Source organism: Fringilla coelebs (genome assembly GCF_963513975.1).
Source record: "Fringilla coelebs genome assembly, chromosome: 8".
Classification (NCBI taxonomy): domain Eukaryota; kingdom Metazoa; phylum Chordata; class Aves; order Passeriformes; family Fringillidae; genus Fringilla; species Fringilla coelebs.
In genome coordinates this window covers 16,482,671-16,498,037 of record NC_140066.1, presented here as the reverse complement: position 1 = coordinate 16,498,037, position 15,367 = coordinate 16,482,671, and the positions used below count along the sequence as shown (strand labels likewise).

Below are 15,367 nucleotides of genomic sequence, written 5' to 3'. Positions count from 1 at the left end.
TTGTCATTAGCATAAGCTTTAAGAACTAATGCAGTACAGAAATTAAGCAACCACCAGAGGGAAGAAATAGATAATGAGACTCTGCAGTTGCCATTTGCTGCCTTGAGTGACAGACTAGTACCAGTAAAGTAACACTGACTTACTGAGTCCCTTCCAACATTTTTTCCTCATATCACAATTATTTTTACTGGGCCTCTCCTCAAAGATGTACTATAGTCTGAGGTAAAGCATGAAGTGATTGTGTGACAACCTATAATTAATTAAGAGCAGGAAAACGTTTAAGGGAGCAGCACAATCATTGTTCCTGGGATCCTCCACCTCCTGTGGCAGCATGTGAAAATGCCTTGCTGCTGCCAGGGTTATTTGTGAAGTGTCTGGTGCAGGGAGAGCTGTAGGACTGTTTTACAATGCTTTGACAAGCATGACTTTTCAAACAATGTTTTCCTTCCAGTTTTTACTGCTGTGCCAGGCACACCTGGACAAGAGGGACAGAGCCAAGCTCTGCTATGGCAGGCACGCAGCTGGAAACAACTGCAGGAGCCAGGAATGGTCCCAAAGTCACCACTATTGCAAACCAGTAAGAATGAGTCTCAAACTCCAGGCTAGCTGCAAGTAGCACACTGCTTCTACCTGGTTTCAAATGTAAGTTAAACACCACTGTTGCCCTTCCAAATACCAGCTCTAAGGCCTGGAGGAGGATTTCTAGTTTTTCTTACCTTGTACCAGCTTAGGGTCCATGACACCACTCCAAATCATCACAAAGAAGAAAAATAAGTAGTACATTTATTGAATCTCCACTTACTACTACTTCTAGCCTTTTTTGAGACACATGTGCTCAGCTTCGAGAGCCAAGAATTTCTTCATTATCATTCAATGTGAATGATGCTATACATGAATCAAGTGCAGGAAGTTGGGCTTTTCTCTCTGACAGGAATGAGAGAGGGGTTTCTAGTCCTTCCATCCATTTTTTGGCTGCACAAAATAACCCTTTCCAAGGGCACATGAAATAAAATACTATATTGCATACTATATACATTTACATACAACGGTAAATGCACCATTCATTCAGAAATACACAATACCTAAGGCTCAGTGGAAAAGCTCAGTTGAAGCAACTTCTCTCTGGCTGAGAGAGAAGTGGCTTGTGACAGTTGTGGACGTTTCCATAAGTTGTTCATGTGGATCCTGCCCCTTTGCAGCACTTGCCAAGGACCACCTCTGCCTGGGAAGGAGGGCTCAAAGAAAATATGTACAACCATGATGGAGGATTTCCTCTGAGAATAATTACCCAGCAACTGCAGGAGGAGGCAAAGTACCTTAGTGTACTTTGCAGAAGCAGAAGCCCCTTTTAGGCATAGGAAACCACTTCTGGTGCAAAGCTGTCCCTTTATAGCTGAACAATACTTACTTTTAACTTTTTTTTTCCTTTTCTCCTTGGACTGTTGGCATGCAAGAAGATGAAAACAGTGCTAGCAACTGGACTATGTGGTAGGGATGCTGGAACTGTTGGAAAAGGATTTTTTTTTTTTATGCTCAGCAGACATGGGGAACTGAATTGCCTGCTTTCAGCTGTAACAGCAGCCTTATTTTACAATACCTGAGCTTTACCTCCCCCTGCTGCTGTGCTGCACTTACACACACCTCCCAAGTGCTCTACAGGGACATTACTGCTCCTCCGTTAGCTTTTGAAATGGCTTAAGTCCCTGCAGAGAAATACTTGCCCTGTTGCCACATGTGGCAAACCTTTTCTCTAAGATAACAAAGCAATTCATTGACCAGAGTCACCAGACACTGTATCACACCCCAAGCACTGCAGATAGGGAGAGACAAGGTTACCTGTCTCTCTCCGTCCCCGCAGGTGCAGTCCCCACTGTCCCCATGCAGCGGCACTGTAAGCAATGGGCACGGGCAGGAACAAGGCATTCTTGGGCCTCACTGTGCCAAATACACTATGGATAAAAGCTGGGCTTCACTGCACTAGATTCCCCTTTTATTATGCTGCTGCTCTTTTCTCAGCAGTGGGCTCAATTGTCTCTCCTCTTCAGCCTTTACTTCTGGGCTCAGAGGAGTAACACATTAACTCCAGCTCGTGCCTGTTTCATAGACTGAGAAAAGTAATTTAAAAACACACAAAGTGTTAACTTTGCTCTCTCCCCAGCTCTAAGTAGGGCAGGCATTTCAAATCCTTTCTGTAAGTAAAAGTTGAATTGTAGTAGCACACCATTAATACTCAAGAATGTGACTTGCACTCTATGCCCCAAGGCCGTGTCAGGGCAGCAGCCCTTTCCAAGGGTGGGGGCAAGGCTCCACATGCAAATTCTCTGCTCCTTTGTCCAGTTGTTTTGGCTTGACAAGAGATGGCATCATAGCACACGTTGGAGCACCATACATCCCAATGGCACTGGGGGCCAGGGAGTCCCTCTCAGCTCCAGCTGGAGTTTTGCAGTTCCTCTCTGAGCCAGGTTGGAAGGGGCTGCCCCAGTCTGTTCATCAGCTTGGATAATTCAATGTTGTGCTCCCGGTAGAAGTCTCTTAGAAAGAGCCGTGACTGTGTGGAAAAAACAGACCACATGAGCATGAAAGATGTTCCCCACAACACATCCTCCACAGGTCATCTAGGACAGATGGTAGGAAAATCCATGTGGGTTTGCCGAGATGTTTCTACTTCTCTTGTTGCCAAGAGATTGAGACAGCTACTCACCAAGGAATCCATATCAGGGTATTTCCTTCCTTTACTCTTTCCTAGGCATTTAGTCTTTCCTCCATCTAGCAGCTGGCACCAAAATCCTTTTGCTTCATCAAATCTGAAAAAGACATTTATCTTTGAAAGATACAGCCACGTACCCAATTAGCAGCAGCAGAAATTAAGTAACATAATAATTATTTCCTGTTTCAGTGCTTTACCTATTTATTTTGTGATATTGGTTCCTTGGATTGTTTTAGCACTGGACTACTTTGACAAGAAATCTATTGCAAATATGACAGTTTCAGCTTTGTGCAAATTTCAGATGTAACATGGTTACACAATTTGTCTGTTGAGCTGGGGGGAAAGATAATAATCAGTTTTTTGGTGTACATAAATTCTTTTAAATCTCCTCACTATAGTTGAGTATTAGAGTATCCCCTGACTGTTTATTAAGAGTCAAGTGTTTATTTTCTTGCTAAAACACAGGCATAAGGCAATGCTGGGAACCATGTCTGGATCTGGCCTGGTCTGTCCCTTCAGCTGGCCAAAGGTGAGCTTGAGGTTTGAGCAGGTCCCCTGAAGTAACTGGGGGCAAGCTGACAAATCCCATCTATTTTCTGACCCTGGCTGAGGGGTACCAGCAGTACCTCTACTGTAGATACTCCATTCACCATCAGCACATGTGCTGCAGCAAGTGAAGCTTTCAAGTAACCTGACATTTTTCTAAATCTGTCTTCCCCCTGAGGAGCTTATGCCACCCCTTTGGAAACAGCTGTAGGGGGAGAACACAATTAGTTGTCCTGTCTTTACTGTGAAAGGAAAGGGCAATTGTTCTGTGTCTACATGCATGCATCCCTACCCACCATCCTCAGCTGGCATAGGCTGTGACAGCAGAGAAGATGTGAAAACAGGTTTCAGCTTCAAAGAACAATATTCAGCATCTTCAGTGGGCTTGCAGAGTTTCCACTGAACACTGGTATCGCCACAGTACACCTTCAACTGCACTTAATCTATTCAGATTAACTGTACATGCAGTGTGGGCAAGATCACAGTCATGGCTCAGTAACATCCTGTAACTGTAGCAGTGAGGTGGTGCCTCTGCTACTAATGCTCCCTCAGACAGCTCTGGGCACCTATCAAATCCACATCATCTCTAATAACAGTCTCTTTACCTCAAAACCGTGCAGTGCAGCCCTAATCTCCATCTGAATGAAGATATGAGCAGACTGTCACACATTTTTTTATCATACCTCCTCTACTTTTCGTCAGATACAGGTATAACACAAAGCATAAGGAGTGCTAATAATTCCAGCACTTTTTCTGAAACACAAAGACCAAATGGGAAAAATGTGATAGTTACTGCTGTGAACAACTTCATTCTTCTCCATGACAGTGTCAGAACCTTGTCTTTCCCCTATAATTTCAGGAAACACCAAGGTGTGATTCCAGTCTCCACAAAGCATCTCATGCTATCTGAATCTAATTTTAGGGTTAGGCATAACTGTGAAATCTTGGCAGATCTTGTGATCAGAGACAAGAAGTATTCTTTCAATCACGGGCATTCTCCCAAAACAGAGTTCTTTCCCTACCTGAGGGCCTGAGTGTAGTTGAAGAGCGGCGTAACTCCCAAGAACTTCTGGATGTTGTCCATTACAGAGGCAGGGTTGTGTCTCAGCTCCTGACCATCCACAACGAGAAGCTGAAATGAGAACAGTTGCTTTAGCCTCTGCCAGCTTGCACATCCATGAGCTTCCTCCATCTCCAACTGCCCTGGCCTGTGAGAACAAGCAGCCAAAATCTGTCTGTTCCAGAACAACACAGTGGGGGAATGTGGCTCATTTGTCACCAGAGATAGAGAAGTTATGATATGGGCCACAAGTACCATACAACAGTACATCAAGACAGGTATTGCTTAATAAAGTCTTTGGCCAAATGCCCTGTAACTAAGTGCTAAGGCTCAGCAGCAGCATGTACAGATTGTCAGCAGCCATTGTGTTAGGTATTCTCCTGTTACGTGTCTCATAGACAATGAACAACATTTGTGCTAATAAATTATCTACTCCAAAGAACAGAATGGAGCAAAGTGACATGAACTGAAGACTGACCTGCAGTAAGAACAAGGAGGTGTGTGTTTGGCTCCATCATTCCTCAAGCAATAACCTCCAGGAATAGTAAGGCAATGACATACAAGCCTAAGAATAGTCTTGACAGATCTGTCATGTACAGTTCAGACTCTGCTGCTTTGGCAGAGAATAAGAGACCAAATGGACATTATAAACCTCTGCTGGATTACAGACTGTCCTAAGAATAATCCCAGCAGCAGAAAGAACTTGAAAAAACATATCCTGACTCACAGTAATCACATATATATAGATATAGATATATAAAAATATAAAAAATAGATAAATAGATAGATAGATAGATAGATAGATAGATAGATAGATAGATAGATAGATAGATAGATGGATATCTTAGACAGTTTAGAAATTTCTTCAGAATTTAGATACTGAAATAGTCTACACTGTCTATTCATTTGCATTTTTGCAAATTTATACACAAAACACCAAGTCCTGACATCTCTACAGTGAACTTTCCCTTCAGCAGACAGCTGAACAACATGGGAACTAAAAAGAGACAGAGTCCACAAGCCTCTCTGTAAAGCAACAAAACCACAGCAAGTGGCTGAAAACCTTCTGGGCCTGAAAAAGGTCCCTGGACTGCAGACTGCCAAGATGAAAGGGAGGGAGTGCTAACACTGCTGTTCTTGGTGAAATTTCCAGTACTGTGGAGCATTCTAGGAGATCACAGTATCCTCGTGCATTCATTTCATTTTACAAATACAATAAAGTTCAAAATTGGCGTATTCAAGCCTGATTTCTTACCCACTCATAACAGGAGAAAGGAAGTCATGGCTTTTGTTTCAAACGGACAAAAAAGAAGGTAAAATTAAAATTATGGGGGGAGTACATGCTAATGAATCCGTTTGTTCCCCTCTCCTCTACACTAAGCCTGCAAGGGGCTCCACAAGAAGCTCTCCTACCTGCCCAGAGGGATAGTACGTCAGCCAGCGCTCCAAGTGAGTGGAATACCAGCCGGGGAACAGGCATCGGCTCTGCAGGGTGCGCAGCTCCTGCGGGGCCTGGGCCTTCGCAGAGATCACTTGGTAGAAGGTGTAATTGAGCGCCACAGGGTCATTGTGAGCACGCTGGTGCTGAAAACACAAGCTGGATTCAGGAGCAGGAACATGATTCCGCCTTAGGCGTCTCAGTGCAGACCCCAATGACTCAGCACAGCCACCCACCAATGCCTCTGTGTGTGAATCTGTGCACACCCTGCGGAGAACCTGCCTCCTTCTAGGGAAGCATATCCATGGGCTTTCAACCTCCCCCCCACTGAAATATCTCTGTGGCCGTTATCCCCAGCCCAGCGCAGGGAAGTTACCTGATACCACGAATAGGCTCGGTCAGCAGGGTTGATCAGAACAGTAATGATTTTGGCTCGAGGCAGAAGGGCTGCACCACGTTTTGGTACCACCTCTGTGTCAAAGTAATTGGCACTCTTCTCAAACATGAAGTCTGTGCTGGCATTGGAAGGAATGGGAAAGAATTCCATGTACCTGCCAAACAAATGCGATGCTGGTGAGCAGCATGGCCCAACAAGAAAAGGCACAGCCCCACGATGCCATTACTCCTCTTTAACAGATACAGCTGCAGCAAAATTGCGCCTCCCCAGTAATGCAGGGGATGAGCAAAGGAGTGCAGATGTAGCAGAGGTGTAACTCAAAAAAGGATGGTGGCACATGACAAAGAAAGTTGAGAAAAGATACAAAGGTAAGAAAGTATTTTGCTGAGAGTGTGTTACCCGAGTCCCTGGGCAGTGGAAGGAAAAACCTGAGGGTAAGGTCCAAGATGCAAGCTTTAGCAGGAAAGGCATTTTGTCCAAGAGTAAGGCCAGAATCGTCTGCCTGCCTTGTCACCAACCGCTTAAACCAGTCTAAAGCATTTGTCTCTTTGTACCTCAGTCCATACCTGAGGTGCAGGGTAAAGAGTTCTGCCCTGCCTCACAGGAGCTTGTTGAATGGGTAACATGGAAACTGTAATATATTTGATTAACAGGGTAAGAGGGTAAGGCGAGCTGGGGACTGTGAAGGACTGGAAGGCTGATGTGTACTCAAATCTAAGCTGTGCAACAAACGCAAATTCCATGTTAAATACAAAGATTCTTTCCTTGCACATGATCAATCCATGCACTCAGATCAATATGGACTTTTCCAGGGGATGCACATAAAAGCCTTCACTTTCTAAGCTGTCAGCTAGTGCAACTGCTCTGTAGTGGTTGACTTCTGTGAGCTCTGCTCAAGTACTAACCATCTTCCAGTATCTTTTCAAAAGTCCCCTAAATGATTAGAGAAGTCAATCTTCCACAACTCCTGGGTAAAGAAATCCCAGAATGTCTTTGTGCCACACAGCCATTCCTCAGAGCCACACACAAGGGAAGCCAGTGCCACTGTCAGCCAAAGCTACTGCTTTAAACTTTCTCTCCCTGGAAACACAGTGGCATAATAGTGCCATGGTGATGCCAGAATTTGCCTGCCATGTAAACAGCAAGGTATGCATATGGATACTGGAGTCGGCACAAGGAACACAGTGGTGGTTCTAAGTGTCAAGACCTGAAAACAATAGCAGGGAGGTTGTCCCCTCCAGTATTATGTGTTTTAACTCTGAAACCATGAAGAACTTTGTAGTGAGAACACTGCTGTCTGTTTTGCACGTCAAAGTAAAAGTAACTTCATGACAGCAGTGCATTCAACAAAGACTTGCTGAATTTTTAAAGCTAAATCATACCTACAGCTGTCCTGGTGAAGTGTCAGTAAAATGAGAAACTACTTGTGCTGCTCCTGGGACTACATAGCTGGGTTACCAGGAAAACAGAAAGCATGCACTGAGCAAAGCAAGGGAAACAGCTGTTCAGAAACAGAGAAGCTGCTAAGGGGTACGAGGCGGACATACAGAGATGCTTGGGAGAAGGCAACATGGGTGCACCATATCACAGAAGAACATGTGTCAGGTCTCTTACCAATCAATTCCTTTGTGATAGTTGGGGCCATTAAAAAACTGGATCTCCTCAAAGGTGGATGGACTTGGGAAGTTACTGGTGACAGCTGGATGCATGGTCAAGAAGAAGTGCACAGCTGTTGTGCCTGCAACAGGAACCAGTTAACGGGACCTGGGTCACACAATGCTTTGGCTGAATAAAAAGCTTACCTACACTGCAAGAAACAGTTCCCAGATGGGCACACTCCTCTCCTTTGTAGCTGACCAACCCCATAACTCATGCAGGTTACAACAGCAGTGACACCAAGCACTGCTCAGTCAAGTTCAATCCACATTTTAACTCATGCAGCCGATTTGAACTGCCTCCTTTGCAAGACATCTGCCACCCATGTCAGCTACTCCCATGCCAGTGGCACAGTCACACCATCATGTGGCAGAACACAAACCTGCCACATAAGAGGTGGCCTGGGCAGGAGGTGTGCTAGGGACAACATTAGTGTCCTGGGGTGAGAACTCCACCAGAGATGCCTTGTCCTGCTTTTGCTGTAGATGTTTTCCCTTTACCCCACTCTTACTAAGCCACCTGCAACTAGCCTGGGTCATGATACAGGAGGGTTCATGCTGTGAACACACCATCAGAGCTTCCCAGCGACACAGCCAGGGGACAGCAGCTTTCCTGGGACAAGCTTTGTTCCAAGTTCAGGATCACCATTTGCTGTGAATAGTTGGTACTGCTGTTGCACTGCATTACACAGAAAGCCAAGGGCTTGAAGACCTGGTCTTAGCTGAAGAGATTTTTCTCTCTTCAGCCTAGAAGGGAACTCATCAGTACAGTATATACAGCTATGTCATTGCCAACCACAATGCCACAGCAGTTTAAAGGTGGTGACAGAGATCAGACAAAGGAGTTTCTCTCCCTCCCAATGACAGTGACATGGAGCATGCAGTGGGTGCACAGATCTGCAGCAATAAAAGCACTAGGGGACATTAATTGTAACATTTGCTAAGTGTGTGTGCGTAGTGCTGCTGACAGCCTGTTTTGTGACACACTCAGGTCACAGGTTCTCTGAGCTTACACGGAAAGCCAAAACAGGTAGGGCAAGCCAAGCACAGTGCCGGGGGGAAAAGTACTGACAGACTTGCCAGATTTAGGTTAGAACATATCTGAGATGGTCTGAAATGTCCTCTGTGGCCATTTGGCAGCTTGTGCAAGGGACAGCCATACAGAGCTACAGCACGGACCTTCCCAGCTCTCTGCAAGAGTGAGATGGAAGCCACAATCTATATAACAGTATTAACATTACCAGTTTTCTGAGGTCCCACGATGAGGAACTTGGGGAGTCGATCACATGTTTTCTCTTTTGACCAGATATCCTTGTGCCTTTTATCATCACAGGGATTCTGTAGCACAAGTGATGAGATTAAGCATTACCACAGAAGCTAATGGCAAGGGAGGAAAAGCTGGAAGGGCCAGATCTCTCGGGAAAATGCTATTAGCATATGAAGAACACTTCAGAGCCACGCTGCTGCTCTGCCAGGCATCAAGTGTTAAGTAAAAACACTGGGGACAATTTTCAAAAGCTCCAGTGACACGGGATCCAAAGTCCCTCTGAGAGTGTTAACCACAGCCTTGCCCTATGTAGCCATAATGGGCTGGGCCACCATGACAGCACAGCTCAGCATCTGTGAACTTCTGGCAGACAGACAACTCTATCACCTTCAGTTAATTTCATCTGCTCATTACCATGCAGAGAGCTGCTGCACTGGGATAAAATGGAATAAGTGTGTTTTTATTTAATGAACATGAATTCTGCAGTGTGAAATTACTTTGAGATTAATCACATTAACATGCCTGCAAGCTCCTCCAGCACCAAACAGGGCTCTTGCTTGCACACTTTACATTTCATAGCAGCTTGCTCTAATACAAACCCTTTAATGACCCAAATGCCTGCAAGCTGGCCCCTGGTCATGTATGACAGTCAATCCCTGTCCCTAAGCTCACACTGTGACTGTGTCCTACTGCTCCTACTCCCCATCCCTTCCACCTTGCCATTTGCCACAGGCAGCCTGAAGCCACAAAAGTTAAACCTAAAAGCTTTTTGCTTTACCACTCTGCACTCCTGAATCAGCAGTCTTCCTATACTTCATATGTGGGATACACCTCTTACAAAATCACTAGGAGCAGTAAAAGCTGCCTTCTCACCTGCCACAAGGGATTCTTCTCCTGTGGGAAGATATCAAAGTACTTTTTTGCAAGTTGGACTGGAGGCAGTGTTTGCAGGCGAAGGTTGGTCCAGCACTGCACAAACTTGACCAGGCTCTCAAAAGTGTACAGTCCCAGACGGTCATTCCCATAGTTGGACAGGTGTGTCATGAAGATGCTGATCTGAAAATAAAAAAGACATGGGATACTGGTAAATCAGGTAACAGAATTTTTTCTGCCTAGCTTGATTCCATGGTCAGCAAAAAGCTGTTCACAACTCAGACTGCCATGACTGTCTTGGCTGACAAATGTGCATCTGTCAGGAAACAGTGCTTGGAAGACAAGAAGAACTCAGGAGAGGAGGGGCACAGACCTCTCAGTAATCCCTGGGAATGGTGCAGGGTCATGGTAACTGAACCCTGGATCTGTGTCCAGAACAGTTTCAAAATCCCATTCAAGTGGCTCTAGGACATTTAGGTGAACAAGGCTTTGTCAGTAACTCCCTACTAGTCAAAAACCTTGCAAACTCACTTTCATGGGAAAATAGGAGCTTCCCTTTCTCTCCCCAAGGCACAACCAGGGCAACCTCTTGAGCTGCAGAGTGTGCAACAGCAGGGCAGCAGGCCAGGCCACACAGACAGGAATGGTTGTCACAGGAGCCCTTCCTGGGCCCACAGCCTATCAGCTTTCATTCTCTTTGGAGTTGACATCTCAAATGTAAAGGAACAACTGGCAACTCCCACTTTAAAATATAAACAGGTGTGTCTGGGGATCTGAACAGGGACTGCAAAGAGACACTGCAGTAGGATATTGACCTAGAAAGAGACACCAGTTGGTCGGTTTTAGCCTGCAAGAACCTTCAGCACAGGCAGCCCCTGAAAAATGTCCTGCCAAACTTTAACATCCATGGGCAAAGTGGTACTCAACAGCCATGGCAGCTGCCTCAGCACTGCAGTGCTCAGGAGGTTGTGCACTATCTCTGTTGTGCCAAGCCATCTCTTCCCTCAAGCAGATACATTTTCCTCCTGTCAGTTTTTCACTATTTTAACTTCTGGAAAAGAGTGTGAAGGACTCTTGTCAGCTTAACTCTAGTGTGTGGTTTTGATATGTCCTGTAGAATTCAGCATTCCAGTAACATGCCCATAACACAACGGCTCTTTGCCAGACATAAACCACACCTTGGCTAGAAGTTCGAAAAAGAAAAGTAGAACACCGAGGCCAGTGGAGGAATGGCTGATTTAGCACTCCTTGCCCATTGTCTGCAAGTGCAGGGAGGGAAAATGACCTCAGTCACAGCAGGGGCACCCATTGCTGTACAGTCCTGGGTTCAATTCTGGTGACACCAGGTAAGGTCAGGAGGCAACGACAGGCTTCCCTGGCAGGGGGCAGGAATGGCTTTCCCACTCACAGTAGGAAAAGAGCAAAATGGGGAAGCAGGAGACAGATGGTCTTGGGATGAAGACATATGCTGGCACTGAGGAAGTCTGAATTCAGTCTTCTACCCAGTGTCAACATGGGCTGGTCTCAGCAAGAGAAGAGGTACTGATAAAAAGTAGCTCTTTGTGCCTGAGCCATCCCCAAGGCCATATGAAACAAATCTAATTCTGTCCATAAGGTCCTCACAACTCAGCATCTTTGGATAGGCAATAGAAAACCCTGGTAGGACTCTGGGACACATGGAAAGTAAGTGGAGATCAAGATTTATCATGTTTGTCTGCCTGGGAGTTTTTCAATTCTGGTTCCCTACTGAGCTGACAGAGAGGCCCTGCCAGACAGGCTCTGGCACCTCCACTTCAAAGAGCAGCATGCGCTCGGTGCTGTTATGTAAGAAGGATGTGCTAAATACAACACAGAGCAGAGGACAGGAAGATCTGTGTAACTGCAAGGCATGGTGGCAAAAGGATGCATCTCATGTTGTATTTTGCCCCTTTCTGGGACACATCAGGGAGGTTCGTGACAGCAAAATATGTCTCATCCCTTTGACTTACTGGTGAAATAAGTAGAGGAAAAATCTGCTGTATGAGGAGTCTGGCTCACTGGCACAAATCAAATACTGCAGTAGGGAGGACAAAGGAGACCACCTGGGACCCCTTCAAGATTTCCAGAATAAAAAACCAGCCTGCACATGCTCCAAGTTAGCAACTGTGTCTCAAGACTGACTACATTTGGTAAAATGGCTCACACAGGTAATGCTGCAACCTGCAAACAGTCACAAGCAACTGGATTTGGAAGAAGAAAAGACAAACCCAACCCGATGAGCCATTTCCCTGGACTTCCGAGTGTGCAGTCACGGCCTATAACATGTGCACTGTTAACAAGGCCTGGCAGCCTGCTCTGCCCCCTCACAGCTACTGCTGCCAGAACAGCTCCAAGCAGTACTTCTGACATAAGCTACACTCAAGGGCCATCTCCCTCCCTTCTTCCCATCCACACCCACTGACTCTGCAGACTGACTTGGAAGTAATACCTCCCTCCTCTCCCTTCCCTTCTGCTGTCAGTGTGCTGTGATTTCCCTTTCACACTAAGAAAAGACGAGAGCAAAGATCCCAGAGAGCCTAGCATACAGAAACAGAAGGGTCTGAGAACCCTTGCAATTACAGCAGCTGTGGGCACAGCAGTAACCAGTCAGCACAGCGTGAGCAGAAGTGTTTGTGAGAAGCAATCAGCCTGTGCCCAGGATCAACAGCTATTTTGACATCAGACCTTGTTCAATAGTCAGAAGATCAAACATCTTCTGTTTGCACTGTGGAGTTGATCACACACATACAGGCTTGGAGACTCCTCCATGTCACTTAATGGGAAGGACTGGAAGAGCCTGGTCCAAGTCTGCTACGGATCACTGCTGGGACTGCAGAGCTGGCCAGCTTTCTATCAGGCCCCTGAGATGTCTCTATCAGCAAGGAGAGGAATGCAAGGTCTGAGTCACTATGCAAACACCAGAAGAGCTTAGAGCACAGCACTCTGCTCTGACACAGAGAAATGCTACACTGCCAAAAGGAAGCAGAAGTGTAAACATGGGAAGCATCCGAAGGTGCCTGAAAGAGTTTTAAGTCACCACAAAGAGCCAACAGTAAATCTGGCAAATAAGCTCATCCTGTACCAGAACACAATTTTCCTCAATTGTTTTTGGATCACAGATTACTGCCAGCTAGTTTGACCATCACATCTTATCAGTAAATTTTAATGGGTAGCTCTAGATACTATGTTTCTATTAATTCTTTGGCAGGGCCTCCTAGATCAGGAAAGATCTCTGGATTACAGCCTAGCAACTGGTTTTCCTGGAGAAACCTAACGCCTTTACTTTCATAGAGGCTGTTTCTGCATGCTTCAAGATTTGACAATTACAGAGTGGGGCAAAGTGCAATTCACCCAGCATATGGGAACACAAGCCCAGAAAGAAACAGTCAAGAGAAAAAAGCAGTTTCTTTCCATCTGACTGATCACTCCATACATAATGCAAAGAACAAACTCCTCCTTACTCCAGACTTTTATCAAGCAGGAAGGTTTGGTTGTGGTGTGTAAAGAAAACAATTCTGTCTCAGGCAATAGGGACAGAAGACTGGCTTCAGATCTGAAAGTATAAACTCCTACAGCTTTTTAGCTGGGGCTGTCATAGACCCACAGCTGCTTTAGATCCTACACAAGCCAGAGCTGGTCACAGGCTAACCTTCAGTAACACCAGGCCTGTTTGTCAACTGCAGCCTGTCTGCCGGGTGCACCCAGAGCACACTGTGAGGGTTTTTTCACTGTCAGTTCTACTAAACACTAGAAAAAGCAAGAGACAAAGGAAAAATTAAGATCACTGATGGAAAAAGGTTGATTTTCTGATTTGCTGGTCTTCTACAGCCCTGACCAAAAGTGGCTAAAGCTTATTCATAATATTATGCATATTCAACCCTGCAATCAAGGTGCAAAAGAAAGAGGGAATGAAAGAAAACATCATGGTGAACAGAGCCACTGGTGTTACATGAAAAAATCCCACAAACAAGTACTCAAGGACTGGCACTGGTAGTCCAGGGTTCCCCCCTAGGAATCCAGCCAGAACCAACATACTTGCTCCCAGATCTGCCTGCATGGCTCCCTGTCCATACTCAGGCAGTGGTGGAAAAGATGTACAAAGGAGAAGGAAGGTGGCAGAAATGTGGAAACCATGAGAAGAGATTAAACATTATTATATTCTACAAAGACAGGAGTAACTACTAAGAGTAACTACAAAAACAGGAATTCTAAAATGATTGTCTAAACTTTTCAAGGCAACGGCTATTCAGAGAAATGGAGGACAAGCAGCTGTGGGTCAAATCAGCTTTAGTAAGAAAAAATTCACATCAGGAACTGAGACAGTTACTCTACGAACAAAAAGAGCAGTATATCTTCCTGCTGCAGCCAACAAGCAGAAATAGGAGGGAGTGTGATCTGTGATTGGAAAGGGCTACCAAACTTCATGTCTTTATTTTACCCATTCAGAATTTTCTAAAAATAACCAGGTTTTTTTCTGTCTCTTGCCTCTTAGTACACCATCCCAGCCTCAGTGGGAAGCGAGAAACTCATGTGATTTACTGTCCACAGCTCTAAGAAGGGATTGCAGGTATTGAAGGTCCTACCTTTGCTTAGTGGCTTAATAAAACTGTCAAGCATTGAAGAAAAGGAAACACCTCTGTTAGACCCATATCTCAAAAAAGCCTTAGTGTAACAGCTACATCACAAAAACAGAACACAGAAATAATTTCAAGTGTTTGCACACTGAAAGAAAGGGGAGAACACTTCATAATGAAAGCCCAGCAAAAGCAATTACTATGAACAGAACTCATCAGCCAGGGGAGAAGCCAGCAGGCAGCAGATGTGCATGGAACAGAAGGAGCCAAGGCACATCTCACTTGTGATTCATGAAGACAGAGCGGCCCAGGTAACACCCCCTGTGCTGTGGCCCGTGGTCAGCATGTCACCCTGGCTGGTTTCTGTCTGCTCAGTGTTGCAGTTCTCAACACAATTGTGATGGCTCCCTTGGCAGTGTGTAAAGCAAAGCACCATTAACCAGCAAGTACTTCCTTGGACCTCCATTTCACATCTCCTTAGCAAAACACTGGAGATACCCACACTGTGATGGGCGTGACACAATCTCCAACAAGATCTAGTCCTTTCCCATATCAAGCAGCTGTGCACAAATTCCCCTTTCAGATGCACTTACTGGGTTCAGAAGCACTGTCAGGAAGAGTTCACCACCACGAATGCTCTTGTCCAACTCCTTTGAGCCACCAGGATATTCATTATAAAAGATAGTGTGAGTAAAAAGACCACAGGTCTGTCGAGGCAGAACCTGGCAATATCAGAAAAAAGCAAAGTTAGACAAGAGGCAGGTGCAGCAGCATCTGTGTGAGAATGAGTCAAAGCAGCACTTTATGGATCAATAAAAGCAGTAAAGGGTGT

At 45.4% G+C, this 15,367-nt stretch overlaps 2 protein-coding genes across 3 annotated transcripts in view; one reads left to right on the top strand and one right to left on the bottom strand.

The window, feature by feature from the left end:
- ZSWIM8 (zinc finger SWIM-type containing 8) overlaps nucleotides 1-15,367 on the top strand; it is a 75,889-nt gene that overhangs the window by 59,171 nt on the left and 1,351 nt on the right. The window lies entirely within an intron of this gene.
- Nucleotides 261-15,367, bottom strand: part of NDST2 (N-deacetylase and N-sulfotransferase 2) — a 126,351-nt gene continuing 111,244 nt past the window's right edge. For both annotated transcript variants that reach the window (XM_084209951.1, XM_084209952.1), the window contains 9 exons: nucleotides 15,129-15,257; nucleotides 9,944-10,126; nucleotides 9,045-9,141; nucleotides 7,763-7,886; nucleotides 6,128-6,302; nucleotides 5,727-5,897; nucleotides 4,276-4,385; nucleotides 2,702-2,804; nucleotides 261-2,548 (listed from right to left, as the gene is read on the bottom strand). In XM_084209951.1, the coding sequence (XP_084066077.1) occupies nucleotides 2,423-2,548; nucleotides 2,702-2,804; nucleotides 4,276-4,385; nucleotides 5,727-5,897; nucleotides 6,128-6,302; nucleotides 7,763-7,886; nucleotides 9,045-9,141; nucleotides 9,944-10,126; nucleotides 15,129-15,257 (1,218 nt within the window). In that variant the 3' untranslated portion in view covers nucleotides 261-2,422. The remainder of the gene's footprint in view (nucleotides 2,549-2,701; nucleotides 2,805-4,275; nucleotides 4,386-5,726; nucleotides 5,898-6,127; nucleotides 6,303-7,762; nucleotides 7,887-9,044; nucleotides 9,142-9,943; nucleotides 10,127-15,128; nucleotides 15,258-15,367) is intronic.